The sequence below is a fragment of the Numida meleagris genome, chromosome 4, assembly GCF_002078875.1.
Source record: "Numida meleagris isolate 19003 breed g44 Domestic line chromosome 4, NumMel1.0, whole genome shotgun sequence".
Classification (NCBI taxonomy): domain Eukaryota; kingdom Metazoa; phylum Chordata; class Aves; order Galliformes; family Numididae; genus Numida; species Numida meleagris.
Window position 1 is genome coordinate 37,435,770 of NC_034412.1, and position 25,286 is coordinate 37,461,055.

At 35.5% G+C, this 25,286-nt stretch overlaps 1 protein-coding gene across 12 annotated transcripts in view; it reads right to left on the reverse strand.

The window, feature by feature from the left end:
* The window catches only part of IQCM (IQ motif containing M), a 189,092-nt gene that overhangs the window by 7,222 nt on the left and 156,584 nt on the right, over positions 1-25,286 (reverse strand). For all 12 annotated transcript variants that reach the window (XM_021396554.1, XM_021396553.1, XM_021396552.1 and 9 more), the window contains one exon: positions 15,607-15,765. In XM_021396554.1, the coding sequence (XP_021252229.1) occupies positions 15,607-15,765 (159 nt within the window). The remainder of the gene's footprint in view (positions 1-15,606; positions 15,766-25,286) is intronic.

Genomic DNA, 25,286 nt, shown 5'->3' on the forward strand with positions numbered 1-25,286 from the left:
CAAATTCATATTCTCCTGTACAAGCCATTCCTCAAAAACAAACTGAAGTAAAACTCCTCAGATTTTTCTCCAGAGATCATCCATCTCTATGGTTTCCAGAATAAAATTAATTGTTCTGCTGCCTCTAAATCATCTTGTTAACATGTCAGAGATAGTTGACCTCATTTGGGAATGCTGAGTGAGCTTTGAGTATGTGTTTCTAAATTCAATGGTCCTTTTCCAATAAGAAATTTATCCAGTGCAAAGTTCCAAAACGTAAGATTGCAGAAGAGATGAGATTTCAACAGGAGGCAGCTAGGAGGTCCTGAGTTTCACAGGGGACCACTTCAAGGCAGGAACATCAGAGTGAGGGCTGCACAGAAAAGCACAGGGACCCTGGAGTTTGGGCCCTCACCCTGTGCCAAAGAGGGGAGGCATTTGGAGCAGACCCCACCACAGCTTCTCCCAGCTGGGAGAAGTGACAGCAGAAGCTGGAGAGCATTTTGGCTCCCACGGGTCCAACTCCCATGGAGTCCAACTGCAGGACTCCATCAGCTTTCAGGCTTTGTGCAATCAAACACAGCACCTGTAGCAAGCAATTATATATGCTGAGGATGGCCACTATTTATCAGAAACCACCACCTTTGTGGTGATTTCATGGGTTCCAGTTGGCATGTCGGACACACACAGGGAACCCAGGTGAAAGAAAGGTGGAATTATTCCTAATGCGATTATCCTGACACAAAAGTAGCAGCCTGGCACAAAGCCACTGAAATTGTGCTGAAATACAAATTAGCTCATAGTTTAAGGATAAACCATATTGTAATGCTTTTGGATGTACTGACAACTTGCAGCCTAAAATGATGAAAAATAATGACTTCCTTGCTTATTCTGCCTTTCTTTTATTAGGAATTAAATATTCAAAAATTAAAATCTTTCTCATGCTGTTAGCATTTTGCCCTTCTCTGACAATGCAATCCTGATACACTAACACTAGCATAAAGCTTTCTAATTTGGATTTGAAGCTAAAACTCTGTTTTGTTATTCTACTCATATCATTCTGCCCAGAACTGTTTTGAAGAAAGCCATTTTAAAGCCAGTAAAGATGATTTCCTCTCTGAGAAGCATAATCTGCTGTGGCAACATTCTTCATTAGGTAAGATAAACTACGCAAAAATCTGAAAATGAAATTAGACATTGCAGAGATGAATGTAAGGGTAACTATCTTCTGAACATAGAGATAATTCAATTTTGGTCTTACAGTAAGCTTTCTCATACATAGACTCAAAGCCAAGCTACACACTGTGAATCTAAGCCTGGATTCTTTCTTGCTAGGTGGGTGGAGGGTTCATTTGCAAGGGCATTTGGGTGCATTCTCCTTTCCATCATGTAATTGTAATAACAGAAGTGGGCCAGAAATTGATTTGTCTTTACATCTGTGTGTCCTGAGTCTTGAAACGTTGATTAATTTTGGTCATAGCAACTGATCTTCCCAGCAAAAGAACAGGAAGAACAGGAAAAAATCCTGAGCCAATCTTTTAATAAAGTATCTAAGATTAAACTGAATAGGTACTGAAACCTTCATTTGAAAAAACACTTGATCCAGCATGAAATAGAGACTTTTTTAAAATAAGCCCACCAAACATGATGGATCCTTTCCTCACATTTACAACCACAGGATCAGGCTCATAGCAGCTTGTCAGGTCAGTGGGGACCTGGTGCCTGTCAGCACAGCAGTACGCCAACATGAACTGCAACAGAGAGAGAACTGGGTATGAACCCACTAACAGCTTTGGTACTGTCCCTCAATGTTGACCATGGCAGCCTCTCAGCAGAGCACAATGCACTTGCTGATGTCCTAAATTACATGGGCAGGACAAATGCCTGTGCAGTGAATAAGGTTTCCATTCGTAGATTCTCTGACAGATGAGCACCCATATTCCCACCAATCTCTATCAAGCTTTGATCCCAACTAGACATGCACACTGAATTTACAGTTGCAAAACTCTCCAACCAGAGATCAGAAATAGTGTCCTTCTGATGCATACTGCATACCTATCCAGTTAGGAAGAGCAGAGAAGCCATCCCACAGACCTTCCTCTTGAACCCTCTAACATACAGGGTAAGAAAACTGGATTCTTGTGAACACTTAGGCCACAGTTCTTTGTGGTGCACTGAACCTCTTTCTAAGATCACCAGAACAAACACTGCATTGGTCATCTTGTACTTCTATTTTTCTGTAGTGATACTGAGGAATATTTTACATGCAAATATTATGCGTCTTGCATTAATGAGGAGAAGAATCATGCAGTACATTGCTACATATTTTCAGTGGCCCTTGTGTTGTTTTCGCCCTGTGAATGTTCTTGAGGGGAAATATACCACTAGAAAAGATGTATATGAAAGGAAAAATTAGTTATACTCAGTTCTTTATTCCTCCCTACTCATATATCTGTCTCTATTCTTTCTGCAAAATATCCACATGGCCAATGGGCCACATGATAAAGCATAGAGAAAAATACTCAGAAAAAAATAAATTTAGAAGGTATATTTCCCTTAAAAAAAGTGCAGCAAACAGAGGACGTCATTATTATTTCCTAATATTCCGAATTCTTTACCATCCCCCATCGTATTTGGTAAGAACACAGCCGCTGCTTCTGTACCTCCTTGCTAATTTATCGTGCTACACCGTGCTCCAGGACCCAGCTTCCCGACTTGTCCAGATAAACCATCAATCTGTATCAATACATGCCCAGCCATAATTCTGTGCCATGAAAACCCCCATAACAGGGAATGGAGGTGTGAAAAAGTTTGTCCACACAGATGTAGGAATGCAGAAGTCCAGTAATTTGGACAAGCACAAACTGTAGGCTGGCTGCCCAAGACCAGTTTATTTTCTGCTTTATTTCCCAATTCCTCGGTTATCTTTATATATGTTTATATCTATTTTAATATATATATGGGCATACATACATCTGCATGTGCATACACACATGTACATATATAAGTACATACAGAATCTTTTCGTGTTTGCATCTACATTATTCTCAAATACACAAATTATTATAAGCTTTACTTCATTATTTAAAATATTAGTTATGAGTTTTGTTAGATTTCATTACATCTCTTTTTAAATAAATTCATGAAAGTATTTTTATATATCATTGCTATTAATCTTGAATATTCAGCCTTAGCTGAATTAATATTTAACAGACTTCTGCAATCTGTCCAAGTATTTTTGCTGCAGAACAATTTCTTTCTACTGCAGCAGTTGAAGCAAGCATTTCTTGAAGTTTGAGAAACTGACAAAATTACACAACAGAATATTAGATCACGTCCTTATAAAACACAACTGAAACATGCAAACATACCCACATATCTGGGAAGTTCTCAATGTTAATATCTCTCTCCAGCAAATAATCCTTATTCAATCTTTAGTCAAACTCCAGTCATTCAGCAAAGCTTATAATGTTCTCAAAAATCAACATTTTCTTTCACAGAAAGTGGATGAGGAGTCAGGTGATGAAACAGAAATGCTGAAATAAAGACGCTAAATCAAGAATTTTAGAGATAATGCATACCTCTCAAATAAATTCCTTTGCATTTTTTCCATTTTGCCAACACCTATTTTTCAATAATTTTTCAATTAGATATAATTATTTTTATATCTAGGAGCAAAAAACTGCTCATCAGATAAAAGCCAGTATATTGCCAGCAACAGAAACATCTTTCGTCCTGTAATGATGTATTATTTTATCAATGTGTGAATCTTGGAAAAACGACAATTAACTTTTCTGTCAAAATGGGTTCCATCAGGACCATAGACTGATTTATGTCCAGTTTGTTTAAGCATTCTCTAACCTGATCCTCTTCCACCACGTGTATGCCCCCATAACGGTGCCTTGTAGACACTCCCTTGCTTACAGGCAAATTTGGGGTTCCCCTCATTCACATCACATTAAATGCCTGCAGAAGACTGAAGCAGCCATGTCTCTCAGCTGTTGCAGCAGTTTCTCTGCTTAAGCCCTGAGTCAACAGTCCCAAAGCTTCTGGTCCCAAAGACTTTGCCAAACTACTTCCAGGCCTCATCCAAAAGAGTTGTCTTGCTGCCATATTTCAGAGCTCTATCCTGTTCACAGTAGTCACTGAATCTTTGCAATAAAACCTCCTAATGCCCATATGTGGCAAGCATTTGCTGTTTACATAGCCATTAGCCAATCTTTCCAGAAGATGTCTTTCTAGCATGCCATTTTTTTACTTAGGTTACAAGTGCAAAAAACAGAGACCTGTAGTAATATGTTTTAATAGGCAAAAACTCAAACATGAAGTCACAGCCACAATTTTTTTCAGATGTGCTTTCACTGTAGTCATAGGGCAACAGTAAAAGGAATCTTTTTCTTCTTTCACGGTTAGGCTTAGTTTAAACTTTCTTTTTCTCAGGCTGATTTCTACAGTGAAAGCAAGATTTAATCAAGAATTACATTGCTTAATACTGCTTTGCAGAGCTTTGGTTGGCTGATTCAGACTTCCTTCAGTCATATGACAAATGAGTGGAATAAAGGATGAACAGTCTCCCTGTCTAATCCCTCCACGCTCTGTGGTGCTCACTCCAGCCCTAGCAAAACTATTATTTAAGAACAGTCTGGAAAAAAAAAGGTCAGAGCCTATCACAACGAAATGTATCAAAGAAATATGCAAATCTTTCCTTGTTCCATATTCTTCTCAGCCTCCCACTACAATTATTAAATTACAGGGTATTAACAGAAACTAAATAAAGCACTCTGAAAAGATTAATTCCGAAGATGCAAAATTCAAATGCCAGATAGAGAGCATGCAATTAGGTACTTAAATAATTCTTACCACACTTCATGCTAATATTAGTACTTCCAAGAAACAATAGAAAACTGCAGTATTCCCAGAGACAGTCCATTGAAACAGCACAGTGAGGCACAGAGAATGAATCTTGGTTAATTTTTATCTTTTGATGTTATGTACGAATAACATTTATCTCCAGCCACAATAGTAAAAATAATTTTGCTCTCTAGACAGAATTAATATTTATATGATGATACTGAGAAAAAAAAATGTGGTTTTGTTTTCTGAACCAGTGCAATAGCAAAGATGAAGCTGTTCTGCTCAAATTTTTCAGAGAGCTCAAATTAGCACAAACTTTTACTTAATTGGGCTCTTCAAGTAAGCATGCAGCAATGAGCATTAGCTTCTCCTCATTGCTTTTTAAAACCTTTATGTCTATCCAGGTCCCATAGCCTTACAGATTTTAATGGTCTTAATGAAGAAAAACAGCATTGTTATTCAATTTGAGTCAAGCAGATCTCCATTCAGAATGACAATGTCTCCATTCACAATGCTATTGTTAGAAGTAGTACAATCCTTTTTATTTTAAACTTTGTTATCCAGGAGTTTTTAACTTGCCAGTAATTTTTCTTCCTTGAATCTGAGGCAAGTAAAGTTGATCAGTTGGATGGTCAGTCAGTCAGTCTGTTATCTACATGCATAATCCTGGCAACACACATTGCTGACTGGCATAATAATCCATTCAGTGAGATACTCCAGAGGATCACTTTATACAGCTCAAAATGACTGCTTTTTTAAAAAGTGGAGCTTGGCAAATAATTTATCTAGTCAAATTCACTTTGCGTTCCTAATGACAAAAAGAACCTCACTGAATATTTGCAGGACTGAGGTTTAAATATCATCTGCTGATTGCTTGTGGCATTTGCATGTACTAAATCTCTAGGACACAAAATCTCACACAGAGTAGGTAGAAATGACAAGTTATCACAAGCTAAGCAGACATTTTTTTACTTAAGTATAACTGTACAAAGGGCTAAATCTTCATGTTCAGATTGCCAGGTTTGATCAAGGAACTTAACTTTAATACGGTCTCCTTGTTTTTGCTGAGTGAAAGCCATAGAATTTCAGGAGGAAGTGCAGGACCCAAGGTTTGCAATCTGTGTGAGTAGTATCTCTCACAGATCATCTTCCTTTTGAGGAAGCTCTTGCAGGCAGCCACAGGAAACAAACTTTTTACTGCAGCAGGTCTGTGCACCCTCTCCATAGACATAAATATGTCATTCTCCTCTTTTCATGTTAGAATTGCACTAGCCTCAGAGACAGGGGATCCTCTGTGATTGCGGATGCCTGATTACCTCCCTTGAAAGACATCAGCACATCTACAATACAGCTCAGCTTCCCACACTCCCACAGGATTTAGCTCAGCTAACCCAAACAGCCCATCTGCCTTTCATGTGATTGGAATGCAAAGATCCTTTTAGTTTCATAAATTTGATCTCTCTATTGTTGCTCCTACATACTAATGGTGCTAGAACAGCTGCCTTGCATTTAAATCTCTTTTTCTTCCATGTGCTCTAAATGGTAAATATAAAAGTGATTTTCTACTTTCTAAGTGAGATGGTCCAAACCAGGAGTTGAACATAACCTGGAGTCAGCATGACAAAAAATACTTGCTGTACAGTACAGAGTTTGCAATAACAAACACAAAGAACTATTTGGAGCAACAATGAAATTTGAGTGTTAGCTGAGCATCCTTAGCTACGCAAGTTTCAGAGGAGAAATCATTATATTAAGAAGAAAATTATTTCTTTATAAAAGCTGGACCAACTGCTTGGAAAAATGGGAAGGTGAGAGGAACAGATGGTTCCCTCACAGATCAGGGAAGACTGAAGGGAGACAGTAGGACTGAGAGTAAGTGGAAAAAATTAATATCTGAATGCTCTTTCCCTTTTCTTCTTTTCCTTCTCCTCCTCTTTCTCTGAAGAACTAAGTAATGCAAGGTTGAAATAAACTATATCACTGTAAAAGTAACTGAAAGAGTATCGGGGCTGGAGAAGAAGTTTTTAGCTCTTGAAAAACTGCATTCATGGAGCCATGCTTGACTGAAGAGTGAAAATCAATCTCTGGAAGGAAACAATTGCACATCAATTAAGGCCTGATCCCTGCTCTGGACCTAACATCAAAGGTCAGATTAGATACAGATTTATGTATTCTCCATTTAAGATGCACATGAAATTGAGATTTAAATAATCTTTTCCCTGAGAAGCATTCTAAATACCAGACAGCAAATACATCAGCTGTTTCATAACATCATGTTTCAGTACACATAGCCATGTGCAAACATCTATGAAGACGGCTGATTTAATTTTAATTTTATAATCAGAAACTTTTAACACTTTTTCTTGCTCTAAAAGGTGACTGTTTTAAGACCACCACTGCAGAAGTGAAAGTTTCCTGTCTACTAGCTGGTAGTATAGTCAGAATATACTTTGAGCTTTCCAGATGTATCACCATCTGTCAGCTACTTACAGGTCCTGTTAAGTTAGAAGATGGACCCAAACAGAGTTGGGGAAAGCCACATCTGCTTCCAGACATCAAAGCTGACATTTCCTGGAAAATAATGCCTCATCTGTTCACTATAGTCCTTAGAGCTCCCAATAGGGCAAGAAGACACTGTTTTCAGGATAACCAATAGAAAACAGATTAGTGAATATTAAAACTTTGCCACTACATTATTAACTGTAACGTTAGTCAAGATTGTTAACATTTTTATTAAATATAGTATCTGCTGGAGACTATTCAAGAGAACAAATCCGATACAGGAATAAGGCCAGCAGCAATGACTCTAGGGGAAAAATTCCTCAAATAAATGAAATCCTATTTTCTTAATTTTTTGACTAGCAACTCACTGATGCTTAGTACGTTCTTATACTATGGACAGTGTCCTATTAATCTGTACATCTATTAATCCCAAAGCCTGTCTTTATGGGATGTAGGAATGAAAAAAACTGCAGGTGTCACATGCATCAGGTATTACTGAGATATCATCAGGAACTCCATCAATCAGAACACTAAGATCACTGGTTCAAGTTTCAAAATTTGAATTATATCCTCTGAAATGTCCTGTTGATAAAGTAAGGAGTTTGCTAAGCAACAGCTTCAGCATTTCTTTTTGTGACTGAAAGCCTGAGAACAGCTACAAACACTAGAAACTGGGATGCACAAGATATTCAGCAAACTAATTCCCTTTATATTCAAAATCTTTATTGGCATCAAGTAAAATAGACAAAAGTAATGTTTTGCCTATAGTATCTAAAAGTAAACACAAGTAGATATTTCAGCAGGATTATAGTGTGTAGTCTTCACTTATTTCAAATACAAGTTATTCACTAAATATTTTGTATATTATTAAACAATTTAATTATCAAACATTACAGGAAAACAATATAAACATTTATGAAAAGTGGTACACTAAACAGAGCAGGCAAAAGGAATATAAATGTGTGATAATAAATAGTAAATATGTTTCAAGAGCCAAGAAAGTCAGATTTAAAGAATTTCTAGTTTCATGAAATATAACTGACTTTTAGGATTTTAAAAATCCTGCCAATGGATTTCACATTCTAAAGACTGTAAGCATGAATCACAGATTTCACTACTGATTTTTTTTTTTTTTACTTTACACGTAAAGCTATATTTGTGTTTGATTAATTAAAAGACCATTCTCAAAAACAAAAAGCATCTCAGGTACATCATACAAGACTCGCTTTGTTAAAATTGCAGGAAAATAACAAGCTATCTCCATATACATATACGGGAAGGGGAAATGGTAATTGTAATTTAAAAAACAATCTGTTATTCAGATTCACCATTCTGAATATCATGGTCTTCATCTGTAACATTCCAGTTTTGTTTTCTAATGGATTTGATTTTAGAGTTGTTCTTACATAATTCCCAATAGAATGTGAAATAGAGCTTTTCTTGCTGTGGAATTCCAAAGCTTTTAAGTTACTAAAATTGTAAGCCTGTGTGTATTTGCTATGCATGTAATACAGTGCACTTATCTCTTTGAGGCAGTTATGGTCCTTTGAAGTCAAGGTTTTATTGCAACCACTGAAGTCAAAGCTAAATGCCATTTAGAATTTGCTGAGGATTTTCTTCTGCTATCTACCTTGGACAGGGAAAAATGTTAGCAAATCGGTTGAATCATTGATTGTATACCTGTGCCATTAACCACCAAAAGTTTTGACTTAAATTTTCCTTTTGCATGTACTGGTTTATTACAGAGACTAAAGTATAAGCTGATCTTCCTATCCTACTCATTTTCATGAAGAACTGCATGCATTCTATTATTTTATATGAATTATGAAATCCTCATTCAAGTGAACTCTCAAAGTGCAGGCAAGATATATGACAAAATATACACATTTTTCAAGTATTTCTAATGAATTGGGCAAATACTTCCTGTTCAGGAAGTAAACTTAATGCTATATTTCTGCAACTGAGAACTACTTATCCTGGTCTATTTTCAAGCAAAAATTATTTTCTCTCTCTTTTTTTTTTTTTTATATAGCACAAATTTCTGCATCTAACTGTTGGGACACAAAATACCTCCAGCACATGTGTAGAGATGGAAATACATTTATTGTTCTGCCATGAAATCATCAGCAATTTTTCCCAGAAATTTAAATTCCTAGTTTAAGAGCAGAATTACAGTTAGGCTTGTACTGGAATTATTTACAATCTCTTTATAAGATCCTTGCAGCCACTTAAGATACCTTTGGGTTTATGAACTCTCTAACAAAGGCTAACTTGATTCTTTATTGCAATTAAGACTCATGTTCTTAGCCTACTAGGACACATGAGTAAGACAAACTCCATCTAATACTATAACTGCAAAGAAATATTTCTTTATGATACTATTTCATTTTAATTCCTCAGAAAGGATTATATCTTGCTTCATGATAAGCAGCTGATGACAATCCAGTAATAAATAGTATTTAAGATAAGACCAAATATTTTTGGCTGCTTTGATATTTTCAAAATTTGTGTTGGTTCACAATGAAATAATGATACTCCAGTTCAGCAGAACTTTTAAAAAGTGACAGGTTGATTAAATTTCTCTCTCTTCTATTTTGAAAGGTTTGAAATTTGTATTTCAAATAGACTGAAGGAAATTTGAAACTAAAAAGTAACACCGAAAAATACTGACATCTTTCACTCAGACGATGCAGAAAGAAAGGATGATCACTACTTCAGTAAAAAAAAAAAAATTCCCCAAATCCATTTCTGCTCTTTGCCTATTATTCAATGCAGTATAAAAAATATTAATAATTGTATATCTACAACATTCAGATATGTTTATGTATAAATGCATCTATTTATATATGTTTATATGTGTACGTATTCAATTCTATTTCTCATAATGAAATTACCTGTAAAACTTTTTAACAGACACATTATATTGTGCTTGTTTTCAAAATCTGAAAGAGAAATGCTGTACTAAAACAAGTCCTTGCAATCTACAGTGAATTGTGCCTTACATTTGTGAAATATCAGTTTGATTCAGTAGATGCAGAACAGCTTAGAAATTATCCTATATCTGCATTTTCATGGATTCTCGAGAATCCTAGCATACTTCAAAATGGTTCAAGCTTGACTTTGTGAATACATCACCAGAATAACATCATCAGCAGCATAATTTGAGTACTCCGTGGCATTTTTCTATAATTCTATCTTGGGCTTCTCTCTGTATCTTTTAAGCAAGCTTTTGGATGACCATAATGCAAAGCCTACTTGGAAGTCAGTATGTAGTTTTCATGAGCTGTTATTTGTGTCTCAGGGGGTCTACTTAATCAAATCAGGAAACAGAAATAGAACCATGAGATTTAACTGACTAGTTGCAAACATGCATACAGGTCAGATTTCAAACTCTGACTCTGAAATGTGATAAATTTTTCAAAACTGAAACCACTACAAGAACCTCTTAAAAAAACAGAATTACACCAGAGTTGGCTTTTCCAAAGTTACTGGATGTATTTCATTATTAAATGATCAACAAGCCAAATGCCACATTAAAAATACAGAATCGTATAAAAAATTAGCTGGAAGGGATCTGACACCTCTCTTTTGCCGTCTTCTAAAGAAATTTCAAATAAACTATTTTCTTCATGAAATAAAATTCTTCCTTTCTCGGGAGTCAAGCTGTTATTTTTAGGATTTTTAAAGAATTTTTAGGCTGAATTTTACTTCAGATTACTCTGGCAACCCACAGAGCTAAAGAAGCTAAGATGTACTACAGTGTGAAATGCCTCACAGCAAAAGAGCTACAACTATCACCTTAAAAGAGACACAAGAAGCCACCATATTATGTAAAGCTTCTACAGGCGCTTATGTTGTTGAGTAGCTTTCCTATCCTGTCACATTCCCTGTAAGTATTTGCAAAATAAAGGCCTTCTAGTATAGTGCTTGATCTTTCATTTGTGAGGCTGAGGGCTGCATTCCCATATGGCTTTTGGAGACAGCTTTACAATCCCCCAAACTACAGCAACACATACTGCCAGACTAAGGCAGTGCAAGAGGAAGCTTTGCAGAAATGCAAAGGAAAAAATATAAACATATAGTAGATGTTGCTAGCCTAGCCCACTGGGCATATATTGTTGGTCACAGCATGGATCTAACACTGTGGGGTATGTTTACAGCATGGAATATGGTGAACTACACTCACAAACAATCGTGAGAACAGTGTATTCATTCTTGTGTGAAATGTATTGAAAATTGACCCTGTTGAGATGTAAATGAGGAACTGGATTGTTGTGGAAATTCTGCTGGTTCAGTGTGCTTTTTAGATGTTGAATTTTCTTTTAAAGTGATCAAAAGTGTCTTTGAGTCACAACAGTCAAAGATGGCAAAGACCACATATTGCTCTAATTCTGTACTTCATGACATCTTGCAGAGATTAATGCTAGAAAGATATTAATAGAACTTTTTATTCCTTTACCCCAAACTGACACCATATGAAAAGCTTGCCATGAGAGCTTTTCAGTATCGTCTCTGTATTTTCAAAGCTATACCATGTAAATTAAACTGGGAAAATCACATCAAAGCTAAAAGAAAGAGCCAATATGCACGACATACAGACATTTAAACACCCGCCATATCCTCCCTTGCTCAGGTAGTAGAATAATCATTCTACCCTCTGAAGCATGAGTGCTTCAGCCTTCCATTTTGCCTTCCTTCCTTCCTGTTTCTTTCTGTCTCATGGAACTGCTGAGTCCCCGTTCACAAAGCTTCTTCTGAAGTACAGGATAAGACTGAACAATATTACAGCGCTCCTAATTTGTAGGATATGTTACTTTCATGGCCTTCTTATCACATTTTTGTATAGCAGTGAAAGGAGTTGATGGATCTGAACACTGCCAGGAAAGCATCCCTAGCAGAGAATCCTTACACTCATAATATTGCTAGCAGTGAGTAAACGGGCTGCTGTGGGCATACATCAGAATGTTGTATGGATGTGACTGATCTAAACTACCACTGAAGATTCCCATTGACTCCTTGAGCCTGTGAAGGTAAACACTAGGTTTCTAAATTAGTTTTTCAAGGAAAAGACTTTCTTCAAAAACCTTTTACAATCTTACTGAGCCACTCAAATTAACCACCCTAAGCCCACCCACTGGTATGCTATCAATATTGATAGTTTAAAGTTATGTTCAGGAAAGCACAGTAATGTTAATTTTTTGTGGTATTGTTTCCTTATTGCAACAAAATATAGAAAAAAGTTTTACTTTACTAAAAATAAACAAGCAAGCAAACAAACAAAAACAATGCAACAACAAAAAAACCACCACAATCTCTTTGTTTCATAAAGGAATAAGACTTTTGCAATAGATAAAGTAAAAAACTGTCCTTCCTTTATCTGTCAAAAGTAAATACTGCACCAGAGGCCTCAAAGAGAAAAGCTGACTTTATGTCACCATTAACAGTATTAACATTAACCACTTAGTATTTATTTCAAATTTTTCACAAAGCAAAATGAAAGTAATGCTCAACCATCCATACCATTATTTAAATAAGGAGCTTCTTTCCACCTAAAAGCAATTCAGAAAAGTGAGTTTGAAATACTATCCTATTCTCACATATTGAAATTGGGATATATGGAAAGTCGAAATGCTTGAAAAACTTACTGCAGTGAAAAAACTGAATTTGAATTAAACCTTAATGTCACGACTTCTTAATCAGAGAAGCAATCTAAATACAAAAGCTGGCAAATAAATTGAGTGAGAAGATGCATTTTTATAGAGTTATTTTTCCAAGGGGAAATGAGTATTATCTTCCATTTTCCAGTTAAAAAACACAGTAAAGATTACTCATCCTTAAAAGAGATGTTAGCACACTACTTACTGGAAATATAGGAGCAATAGTAGTTGATATAACTGCAGAAGTGTTATGAAAACATGCCTTGTATATCAATGATATGAACAAAACTATTGCATTTCAAAAAGAGTTTAAAAGCTTAATTTCTGCTTATTTAAGCACATGTAGAATTTTTATACTTAGATTAGAAATTCACAGTACACTGCGCTAGAATCCGTAATTTACATACATAGCGTAAATATATGCCTAAGGGAACTTCCATATTTGAATTTAATACAATCACAGTTCAGGGATTATTTCTCTCAGATTAGATTTTTGCCAGAGAGCAAAAACCCTGCGTACAGATGAGTTGGGAAGTGGGTGAAGTGGGTTGTTCGCTGCTTCTCAGTAACCTGCCAAGAGCTTGACGCATCTCAGAGGCCACAGAAACAGACCCAGTAAGCAAAAAGGGGTGTATGAATCTTGCAGTGTTTATGAGCATTAATGGTAAAACACAATAAATTTGCAGGGCTATCCAGAACTAAAACGCTTATTGGTAGAGCAGTCTCTGAGCTGCAGAAAGTCCTCCTTCAATAGATAATTTCTTCTCAAGGCAACTACTGCATCTCTCTTGTCAATGAGTTTAATAACTGCTGTAACTCAAGAAGATGCAATACACTGGTCATGGAGCAAAAAAGCCCTCCAGAGGTAGAACTTATCATGTAGATCATAATCTCATTCAAAGATCTGTTTTTGTCTCTTCTACTATTCTTGCCTTTATTATAATCAAAATCTGAAAAAACAATATTCTACCAAGGAATTGAATAAGCATTTTAAAAGAGGAGTCATTATCCAGCATATTGACTAACATGAGGAGAACATTTAAATACTTCAGGTCTTGACAGACTTTATTATCTCACACTAATGGCATTTGTCTCCAAGTGTTATAAACCAGCTTTGCTGTATTAAAATCAATGAATTTATGACCATTTATAGCAGAGAGGGATAGGACTCAAAGAAAGGAAAATTTAGCATTTTTCAATGCCAGTTCAAGTGTTAATGAAACAACAGAAATGGGAAGAGCTTTTGTAAGTTTGCCTTAAAAATACCTGCAACGGTTAAAAAAAATCCTTCTACATTTCATTTTCAATCAAAGCCTTAAAGCTATCGGAGTCATGAATTATTACTTATGAAAATACAGTCATAGAAAATCAGAGTTAGTTTAAGAACAGATCCTGCTGGTCAAGGTTTGAGAGAGACTATAAGTTTTTTTTATTATAATTTTGTTTGTTTGTTTTGAATAATAATTTTTTCACAGCAGCTGTCATGCAGAACCTTGTGATAAATGACAGGAGAAGGAGACTGTCTTGTTAAAACTTCAAGGATGAGCACAACTGTTTTAATTTCAATCCAATGCTCCTTTTCCAGTGCAAGAACATAGAACTTTGTCTGGGCAAGGGGTGACTCACATTCATCTCCTCCTGCACTTATATCTTCTTTCCACCCATCTTCAGATTTACATACAGATTTTGAAAATAATCTGTGCTTGCAGAACTGGACACTTTTCCTGTCAGACCTCTTAAATTCCACTTATTTGTAAAACATACAGAGTGCTGTCTTTGGGCCAAAACCATAGGAATGGGTTTAGAGCCTAAATATACCACAGGAAATTCCCATGAATGCATGGGAAGAACCATCAAGATCCTGGCCTTCAGTTTCTAACATACAGCTTGGCTTCTGTCACTTATAAAACTAAGGGGAAAGGCCATAAGAAGTGTGAAACACAGACATTCGCTATATAGAATTTTTGTCTGATAGTCTCCCTAACTTCGAGCTTGTTCTGAAGAAAACTCTCCTTATTCTAAGATTAAGGAACCAAAAACATACAGCCGGCTACATATTTCTTAGTTCTGTGGGGGGTTTTAATTGTGGTTTTTCTTCCTTTTGCTGTCCTCTTGTTCACACAATTCCTGACTGCAGTCATTGGCCTTTCTTTCTCAGTGGTATCATGCTCCAAGGCACTCCAAGTATATCTCCTTGGATTTTGCAGTGGCACTGTAGCCTTAACACTAGCATAGCCCAGAGAGGTATGCTTCTCTCTACTATTTTCATCTCCCATCTTCTACACAAGTGTCATGGATTCTTTCTGCGCGTCTAGATTCATTTACTTTTGAATGTCTGCCTGCCTTCTTTGCCTTCCTTCTAAGGCAAAAGTGGCAGAAAAACAGCTTTGCCCTGAATTTAAACATTCAAACAGATGACAGCTGAACATGCATTTTACAACATCGATACACAGAAGGAAAATGTTGCAAATTAAGTGTAATGCTCGGTTGCTGAATCAGTAGATTTTGTGTTGGAAACTCCTGAAATCAGGTATTTTGATAGGTGATGTAGAAGGTACAACATTGTCCTGCCTTTCACTACATTCGCAGCCTTCTGAGAGGCTGAAATTTTTACCTGATTTCTTGGATCCACCTCTTCCATCCATGAGAGGGTTCAGCCATGGTAGCTGCACTGTAGTTACATTCTTCACTTTTGCACCAAGAGGAGGAAACAATGTGAAAGCCATTTCAACTGCTTGATGCTTTTTGATGTTTCTTACAGAAGAAGCAGAAGCTGCAGGAGAGACAAAGGATAATGATCAGCATATTTTCTCTGATACTTACATGCAATTGACATCCACAGTAATAACTTCTATAGACAGATTCCTTTTAATACTTTGTTTGAACATATCAGCATGAAACTATGGACTTCTGCAAGACAAAAGGTTGAGATGTGTGCAGATTTATTGGCTGTGCAGCTACTGGATACAATTAAAAACCCGGAGAAAGATGCCAGCTGGAAAGATGTAATTAATTATTGTTCTAATACCTCAGCTAGCTCAATATGCAGATATATTCTATAATGACACTCACTAAATAATATGGCTCAATATTTTCTGAGCACAACAAAAATCTTCATAGGCATGCAAAGCTTAATGGAAGATGTTTATTGATCACAAACTGTAGCACACCTGAAGTTAGACTGGAAAACTACATGGCAAAAAGAAATACTTATTAACAGTACCCTGGTGAAAAAAAAAAAAAAAACCAGAAAGAGCTAAGATCTCAAAGATTCTTATCTCTGTTTTGACATTGATCCTCAACAACAGCTGATCATAATACATTTGAGAAAGTGGAACAACTTTGACTTGAAAAGGTCCAATCCTACAAGTGTGTCCAATCCTACAAGGTGCAAGTCCTCATGAGATAAAGAAGCTCATGCATGGAGGGCTCATTTTCTTGGAAACCATAGCCTTTTTCCTGACTGCAGGAACAGCTAAAGCAATGCAGATTTCTGAATATTACACATTTGTAGCAGCAATTAGAATAGATTCTCCAGAATCTTGTCTGAGTATGGAGGAGGAGTTAGTTTTCCTTCTGGTTAACGCCAAATGCAACTTGTTTCCAGGATGTAGATACTGACACTCACAGTAAGAATACTTTTTGCATCCTTCAGAAAAGTGCAATGAGCCAAATGTCTCATAGTGTGATATTGTTAGCAGACCTGGTTATTAACCATTTGGGCCGTATCTGAAACTATGTCTGTACATGAAGGGATCTATATTACAATAAATTTCAGGGCCAACTCAGCACTGAACTTTCCATGTTTTTCTGTTACAGTTCAATAAAATCACTTTGTGTTATATTCGTTTCCATATAAAATAAAGTGAATGTCACTTTTTTTTTGTCATACCATTTTTATTTAACACTTTTTTTCTATATCCATTAGTTTAAAAAGTTATAACAAGGCAAATCATTTATCAAAATGAAAAATGCTGTACTCCTTGAGCTAGGAAAGGGGAGTCTAAATAGAATGTCCCTGCTCTTAAATTAATGGAACTATTTTACATTTAATATTTTCTCTTAAGGAGTTATGTAAGCACTCCAAGATCATTAATGAAGAAGTACAGAATCGCAGTTTACAGCTGAAGGGCAAAACTGCGCATTTCAGAGTCATGTCATTGAGTGATACAATGTAGAAAAATAAATGCAAGCATCACTGATCTCTGATATCATAATTAAACACCCAGAACTCATGACAAGGAGAAAGGATAGTAAAGTTCTTTAAAACTTGACTTGAACCTAAGCTGCAGGACTAATCAAGCTGATATAGTGGAGCAGGCTCAGGTTTATAAACAAGTAGACCTTTCATTTTAATTAACAGAATCTTAAAACTAGATTTTCTGTTACTATTCTGATTTTAAATAAGACTAGTTGTTATTGTTTATAAAGATAATTCACCTGTGTCAGATGAACCAGTCAATTCACCTGTTGGTATTGTGATGTTTTACATTTCTGTCCCCTAGAACCACTACAGCAGTTCAGATGTCCATCATAAATCTGGATCTCTTGCCATCCAGACACTAATAAACATGCTCCCAGCTTTCTTTCAAAAATATCTGATAGAATAGATTTATCTGGGCTTTCTAAAGTAATACAGTAACTGATTTTTTAATGAGCAATACTTTCACTGCAACAAAAGAAAATTCACAGAAATCAGATGTAATTCATCCCAGTGAGCTAATGGAACTTGCAGAAATAGTGTTGGAGCCACTGGTTGTTATTCTTCAGAACTACTGGAGAACAGCCAAGGTTCCAGAGCTGGGAAATGACAAACCATACTACCTATCTCTAAGGGATTAAAAAATCCCACCAGTCTAATGGGGAATTGCAGAACAGAGAATTCAAATTCTCTTTGCCAAGTTAGCTAGTGAATTGGTCAATTTGCAAGTTCTTGCAAAAACATACGGAAAGGTGGGTAATAAATGGTAGAATTATGAATCGGAAAAGAAGTATACCTATGATATAAATATTATTGAACATGGGCCTCCTGCTTAGAGCTATGCTACCATTCAACCCCATCGTACAGCCAGCCTGCCACAGACACTTCCATTTGTGCCAAGAGTTACAATAGTCACATTTTATCAGATTTCAATAGGAACAATCCTGTAACCTCTCACTGTTTCACAGCATTTGGGCAAAAAACGTTATTTTGGCAATGCCCCTTCATACCACTCATTTTTCAACATTAGACTGACTTTGTCAAATACCAGGCTTTAAATTACACGCAAAACATACTAAAAAAGGCTTACAGTATATAACAGAATATGGAACTTGGGTCTACCACACTCATACAAGAATATTCCAATATAGAGCTTAGACCTGCAAACTCATCAGTTACAAAAACAGTTTAAGAAACAATTGCTAGGCTTCGATTTGCAGCATTTTAGGAAGGTCACTTCCCTGCCAGTTACTAAAAGTTTCTCAGGTTCAAAATCAGATGATAAAAATAGATTCCTCTTCTTTCCCGAAGGATATGGAAACTAGAAACCAGCAAACACAGAAACTCTTAGAACAGGCAGGATTATCAAGAAACACACACACACAAAATGATTCCCTTTTCAAAGTAGCCCTGAAGTACTTTGATAAATAATGCGCTAGTCTTTTCTGGAATACATCATTAGGTTCCAGAAAGAATTCATTTTCTACAGGATGGGAAAAAGCATATAGCATATAACTTTTGCAAACTGCAGGAGGAAACAACATTTCTGTGCTTCTTAAAAACAACTGAGGCACGAGCAAGGTCAGAAACCAGAAGGAACACAGATACAGGTAAGTTATTGATAAGTGCAAATTCAATTAGACAGCCTTATGCTGATGCTCACTTGACATCTTTTACTCCATACTACAAACAGTGAATGAGCATTCTTCTTGCAAGAACGAAAGCATTCACTCTGTAATTCTATACAATAAAAACGCTGTTCACTGCTGGAATCAGGTCTGCCTATAACATAAAGTCACATCAGCATATTTTAATTATATTTTTCCTTATTACTATTCAGAAATTTCCTAGTTGTTATGATTCATTTTGAAAACATCACTTGTTAGCTCTTGGGTACTCAAAGAAAATATCTGAAAAGGGTAGAGATCATCCATGCTTATGACTTATTTTTAATGTAAGAGAATAAAAACAACACATTCTTTCTAACATAAGAGAAAATAATAATCTAGAATGTTTAGAGCTGATTAGAATGACAAATAATACAATAGAGAAAAGCATATATGCTTGGTTTGTCTACCATTACAGCTGCATGTCTTTTGAAAAATGCACTGAAGTATTTGTAAAAATGTACCTATTGTTAATTGCTTCTTTTACTTTCATAGTTTACTCATCCTAGCTTTTAGTTTTCCTTAAAATGTTGTATCTTTGATATTAGAAAATACAGATTTATTTCTGAATATTTGTCTGTATGCTTTGAACTGATTGCAATCCAGTACAGGGTATTGCTTTTTTTCACTAATAGCTGTAGTTATTCCACATGATACTGGTTTCAGAGGTAAGAAAGTAATCCACATCTGATACTTCTATTGTCACATGGCAACAAAATAGCATGGAATATTGGTGGGAAGGTTCAACTTCTACTGCCATACCACCAACATCCGCCTCCGACATCATCAGCCAATATTATAAAATAGGAGGCATTCCTTTCAGAGCAGCCCTAGTATTTAGAGGTACAGTCAGAGGATGAAGGGCCCAAAGCTGACACTTACTTGATAGTATTGGAACAGAAATCCAAGGAAATCCACAGAATTCTTGAAGTCCAGCTCGAAATTGCAATAATTTATGTTCCAAAAAAAATTGGGGATGTGGGAGGTGTTAGACTTCACACTCAAAATGTGGATTTTTTTTCCTTACAAAATTACACTTTAAGTCTTTAAATATTAAACAATGATTAAACTTCCATTCAATGTGAAATGCCATGCATAACTCTAAAATACATTTTCATATTCCATACAATGAGATAGTGGGAACAGATATACAATATGTCTCTGAATGGATCATGCTTCTGAAGCTATGTTAAAATAAACTACATTTATTTTCCATCAACACTGCATACTTGTCTCATTATCCAGATTCATACTTGTTTTCCAGAGGATTTCAATTGTAAGTATTTAGTAGCCAATTCTCAAAAAAAAAAAAAAAGAAATGCATTCATCACTCATTTAATATAGATATATGACAGCCTGAGGTGCAATAAAGTTTGTATTGCCTTCAGTTTAGGGTTGCTGTATTAGTATTAGGTGGCAGATTTATAAGTTTGATATATGTATTTTCTCAAATGACTCTCAAACAAAATTTTATAGAATATTATACATACAACAACTGCATTCAGATGTGATTACTAAGGTTGTAAAATCAAGTAGCTAAGCATTACAGTCCCCTTTGCATGAGCGCTATGATATGGTCCTTAATTTCATGAACCACATGTCCTTCTGTCTGCTTCACTGCATCAGGCTCACGGTGTTCACCTTTTGAGATATTTTGTTTTCTCCTTTTTCAGTGCATTATCCCAGGACTTGATTACCACATGGTACTCACATTCTGAACCGAAGATAGAAGTAGTGATTTCATTGTGAGCTTTTTCACAGGACTCATCATGAGAGTTATCAAATGTTCACAGACACTAACTAATTTACCTTTGCAAGAAACCGAGGGAGGAACAGGTTTTATTTATGATCTTTTTACTGCTTAGGAGCTAAGGCACATAGGATCAGACGTTTCACAGCTAAGTAGGTACCCAAAAATGCATGAAGGAGCCTAACCATTTTCCCTAAAGTGCTAAAACACTGCATTTCCAGCGGGGAGGTTCTTTTGAAATTTAGTCTACAAGACTATCCACATCACTAGCCATGCAAATACATTTTAAAATCTGATCAAAACATAATATAGGTAACAGTATCCATAAATTGCGGGTTTCCAATCTTAGACATGTCGTGTCTCATTTTCAGAGCATTTTGCATTCTACTAAAATTTTATTTGTTTTAAACACAAGCTTTAAGCTGCAGCAGAAATCTAAGTTCTGAATCCTCAGCATTTTTGCAAATCAGTCATCAAGATCCCAAGTCAGGCATCCAAAAATACCAAATACCTCTGCAACCACTTTTACATAAATGAACCATCAGCAAAATGAAGCTCTTTCTGGAGCTGCTGTGGGCAAAATCCAAATGCCTTAACTATGTAACCACATACCTTTTAGCTTCTGAAAAAAAAAAATGGAGCAGTCTTAACTGCGGTCTTCTTCACCATCAACTCTGAATCTTTTGTGTATTGAATGGGGAGGTAATTTCATGCAAATATGTACACGACTGTGCAATGGAAATCCATTATGTATACATGGAGAGGCTAATTTGCAAATGCAGTGCAGCTGATATGCACGTTACAGATCATTTGACTTTGCAGCTCCAACAGGGTTCTTCTAATGTTTTGAGGAGTTATTTTTATGGTTGTTTTTTTTTCTAATAGATGTATAACATTTAAGATATTAGAGACCACAAACAAAAGAAAGGGGAAAAAAACCCAAGAATGTGCAGCTGGCCATTAAGGTGGTTGCTGCAAGAAGGTGGAATTCATGGCCTTGCCTTTGTGTCAGACATAATCAAATAAATTTTAAAGCTCCCACAGTCTTAGGAATAAAACTGCCCATAAACACTAACAAAATTCAACTCTCTATCTAAACAGATAGTGTTTTCTTAAAATAATCGAAGATTATCTACTTTTCCTTTTCCTGCTTTCTTTTCTTCAGTATGTATGAGTTATTCTGAAATGAAGTCATATTTGTAGTAGTGATATAAAGTCAATAGAACTACCTCCATACATAGAACCTAATCTAACATACAACATTTGCAGCAAGTCTATTGTCTATTTTTGTCTACTCCAGTACAGATCACCTCACCTACCATATAAATTCTTATATTACATCAGACATGAGCTAGCTGGCTTTCTACAGTTATATAAGTGGCAACGATGATGTGTATTTCTACAAGCAGTTGTAATTATTATATTAAATTGTCAAACTAAGATTTGTCATATAGTAGGGCTCTACAAAACTTGAAGGACATCACAGGACATTTTTCTTCCTATGGAAGTATTTACTTATCACATCCATTGAGGACAGAAATGTACAGAAAAAAAAAAAAAAATGAAGAGTCCTTGTCAAAAGTAATAGAGACTCCTGAATGCTCTAATAAATTTCCAGTGTACTGGAAGGATACTTCACTTGTTGGCTAACACAGAAACAGAGTGCAATGATAAGTACATCTTCACCAATACTGAAATATGTGTAAAGACAATAAAACTATATATATTCTTTTGTTCAACGCCTTTGACAGTGAACTATCATTTAGAAATAATACATAATAGCTCTATAATGTGTAATGTATAATTATGTAAATAATTAGTATAATCTTGAGATGAGATGAGGGCTATTAGTGGCGGTGGATACTCTGAACCTTGAACATTTAGTCAAAAAGACCAATGACATCCAATCAAACTTCTTTAAAATGAATTGCAACAAACAATGGCAGCACAGCTGCTATTAGAATTATAATTGAGTTTAGGAGGGAAACAGCAGCTGAATGCAATGCAGATAATTAAGGACCAAGCTTTTGTTAACACTATCAGTAGGGTCATGATTCTGCAGATTGTGAACTTATTATGTCTGAACAAACTAATCTATTTTTGTAACAGAGGTATATTTCTGCTTTTTATACCAATAAAGCATATTCTGCCTAGAAGATAGCTGATCACTTATTTATTTCAAGTACCCATTTAGAGAAATGGTAAGCATTTACAAAATCTAAGATTACCATGGAAACCTTATTCTTTAATGGTGAGGATTATGGGAACAATTGGTTGTACAACTGGGATGAGTAAATAACAAACCTCTGAGTATGACAAAGACCATAGCTACTAAATTATCTTAAATAATTACTCTCTTCTAGGCTAAGAGACATTTTACTTCATCCCAGCATTGGAAGCAAAGCAATATACTTCCTATGAGTGAATAATGAAAACATTTAAAAATATAATGTTTAGGCTATACAGAAACGAACTGCATTTCTTGTGGACTTAGAATATTTCAGATGTAGCCCTGGGACTGGGAAATATGAGCGTAATCTAAAATTTCTATTTCCTATTGTGCGTTTACTAATCTTGGAACAAAAATTTCCCATGTAGACAAGACATACATACAAGAAACACTAAAGGATTGAAAGTCACTCCAAGCTTGCAGCTTGGCAGCAGAGTCAGGCAATGCGAGATGCTTGACCACTCATAACCGTGAGACAGGGTCCCAAAAATGGAAAAGAGATCATTAAAATGCCAACAACATTACATCCTGTTAGCGATATTGCTGTTATAATATCATGTTACCATAATAACTGGTACTCTCTAAACAAACTAAAGAGCACAGGTCCACCAAAGATGTTATTATCACCATTCACACTAGTAACCCCTTTAACTCACGTAGCACAAGCTCAAGATCTTTGGCTTAAGATAATCCTGCTCACAACATAGGTCATTTCACTGGCAAATCTAAATTTGTTTGGTACAAATGAGTAATCCTGCTTTCGAATTTCATTGACCTCAATGTGTAAATAAAGCAAGGAAAATGTGTCTGACTGGCAGCAAGCCATGACTGTGCTGTGTGCAGTAAAAACACTAATACATCAAAGTGATTTTAAAAATATGCTTTGATGTTTTGACCTACTACCTACCATAGCAGTCTAATAAAATATTTTTAAAATATTTTAACATTACTAATCATTTATCATACTAATCATATTAATCATAGCTTGTGGCTAAGCTATTTGCATTTTTTTCTATTCCTACTTCTGAATTTTCTAAAGTCTTATTTCACCTGAGCGTGTAAAAAGTAAACAAAAGCTTGTCCTAGTTTACAGCTATATTTAACTCTGTTTCTTCAGGAATTCCATTCCCAGTTTGAGAGAAAGCTTAATTTGGTCATTATTACAATGGAATTCAAGAGTGCTTCAGTTAATACTCAAGAATGATATTATTTCTGTCCTGTTTGAGTTCCTTTTAAGGGAATCTGGAAAAGAATAGGTATCAGCCAAAAAGAAAAATTCCCTTCTGCTCACATGCACAGCATGTTCTAATATCTTTACCCGGTATTTTGGAAAATGTTTTTGAAATGGACAGTTTTTTTCTAAATTATCTTCAAAAACATTCTGCATATTAAAGCTAAAGTGCAGCCTATTGAAGAAACCACCAATACATAATATTAGGAATTCCATATTTTGTAAATATAAGGAAGTGTGAAAATAACGAATGGACTAGCAGTTCCTTTCCGAACATTTCAGAGAATCAGTGTGATTCAGACATGAATGAGGCAATGGTATATCAAACATGAAAGTAGTATTTCTCCTGTAGTCAATAATAAATATACATTTTTAGCATCTTTTTAAGGAATACTTGAAGGCTTTCCCCAAGATGACCAGATTTCCTTAAGAAAACTGCACTAGCAACCATTATGCATTGTCCCTACAAGGCAAGATGTGTATTTGTAATCAGCCTCTGTAGTATCACGGCACAAACTGCATAGCAGCTTCAGGGATTTGGGGACTATGAGAAAATCAACAATATATTCATTTAGCAAGAAAATATTTCTACTAATTTAAAATTAAAGTCTATTTCTGTGATTGTGTATGTTGATTTGAACAACACTGAAGATGGTGATACAAAGCAACATAGACTTGCACTGCTTTCATCTTCTTTAGATATTGTTCTAATATAACTCTGATGCATTTGAGCATTTTAGCACACGTGACCTGCTCTGAGATAAACTTGCCACTTACCAATTAACTAAATCAGTTATCTTTGATCATCTTTACAAATCCTCTCTTCTCCAATTGGTTATGGCTTTAAAACAGCATTTTTTATACTTCTTCAGTGATGAAAACAATTTCAGATACTTTCACAAGTTTTACAATTGGAGTATCTACCAAAGACAATAAACTGCTCAAACCAAACCCTCTTCACTCCAGTCAAAACCTTCTAGCATCTTCTCCACTGTATCATTATGAAAGGGGTAGAGCATTCAAACTGACATATCTCAAAATTCTCTTACTGAAATTTCTTCTACTTTTATATGATAGTCTGATTTGAAGTACAAGTGTTTCCTGTTTAAGTATAGCTATGACAAAATGAACAGAAATTCAGTATTTTGATTAAAATGCACTTTTCAAAAGAAGAAACATGAGTGTTTTTTCCCTATGAAAAAGAGAAAAATAATC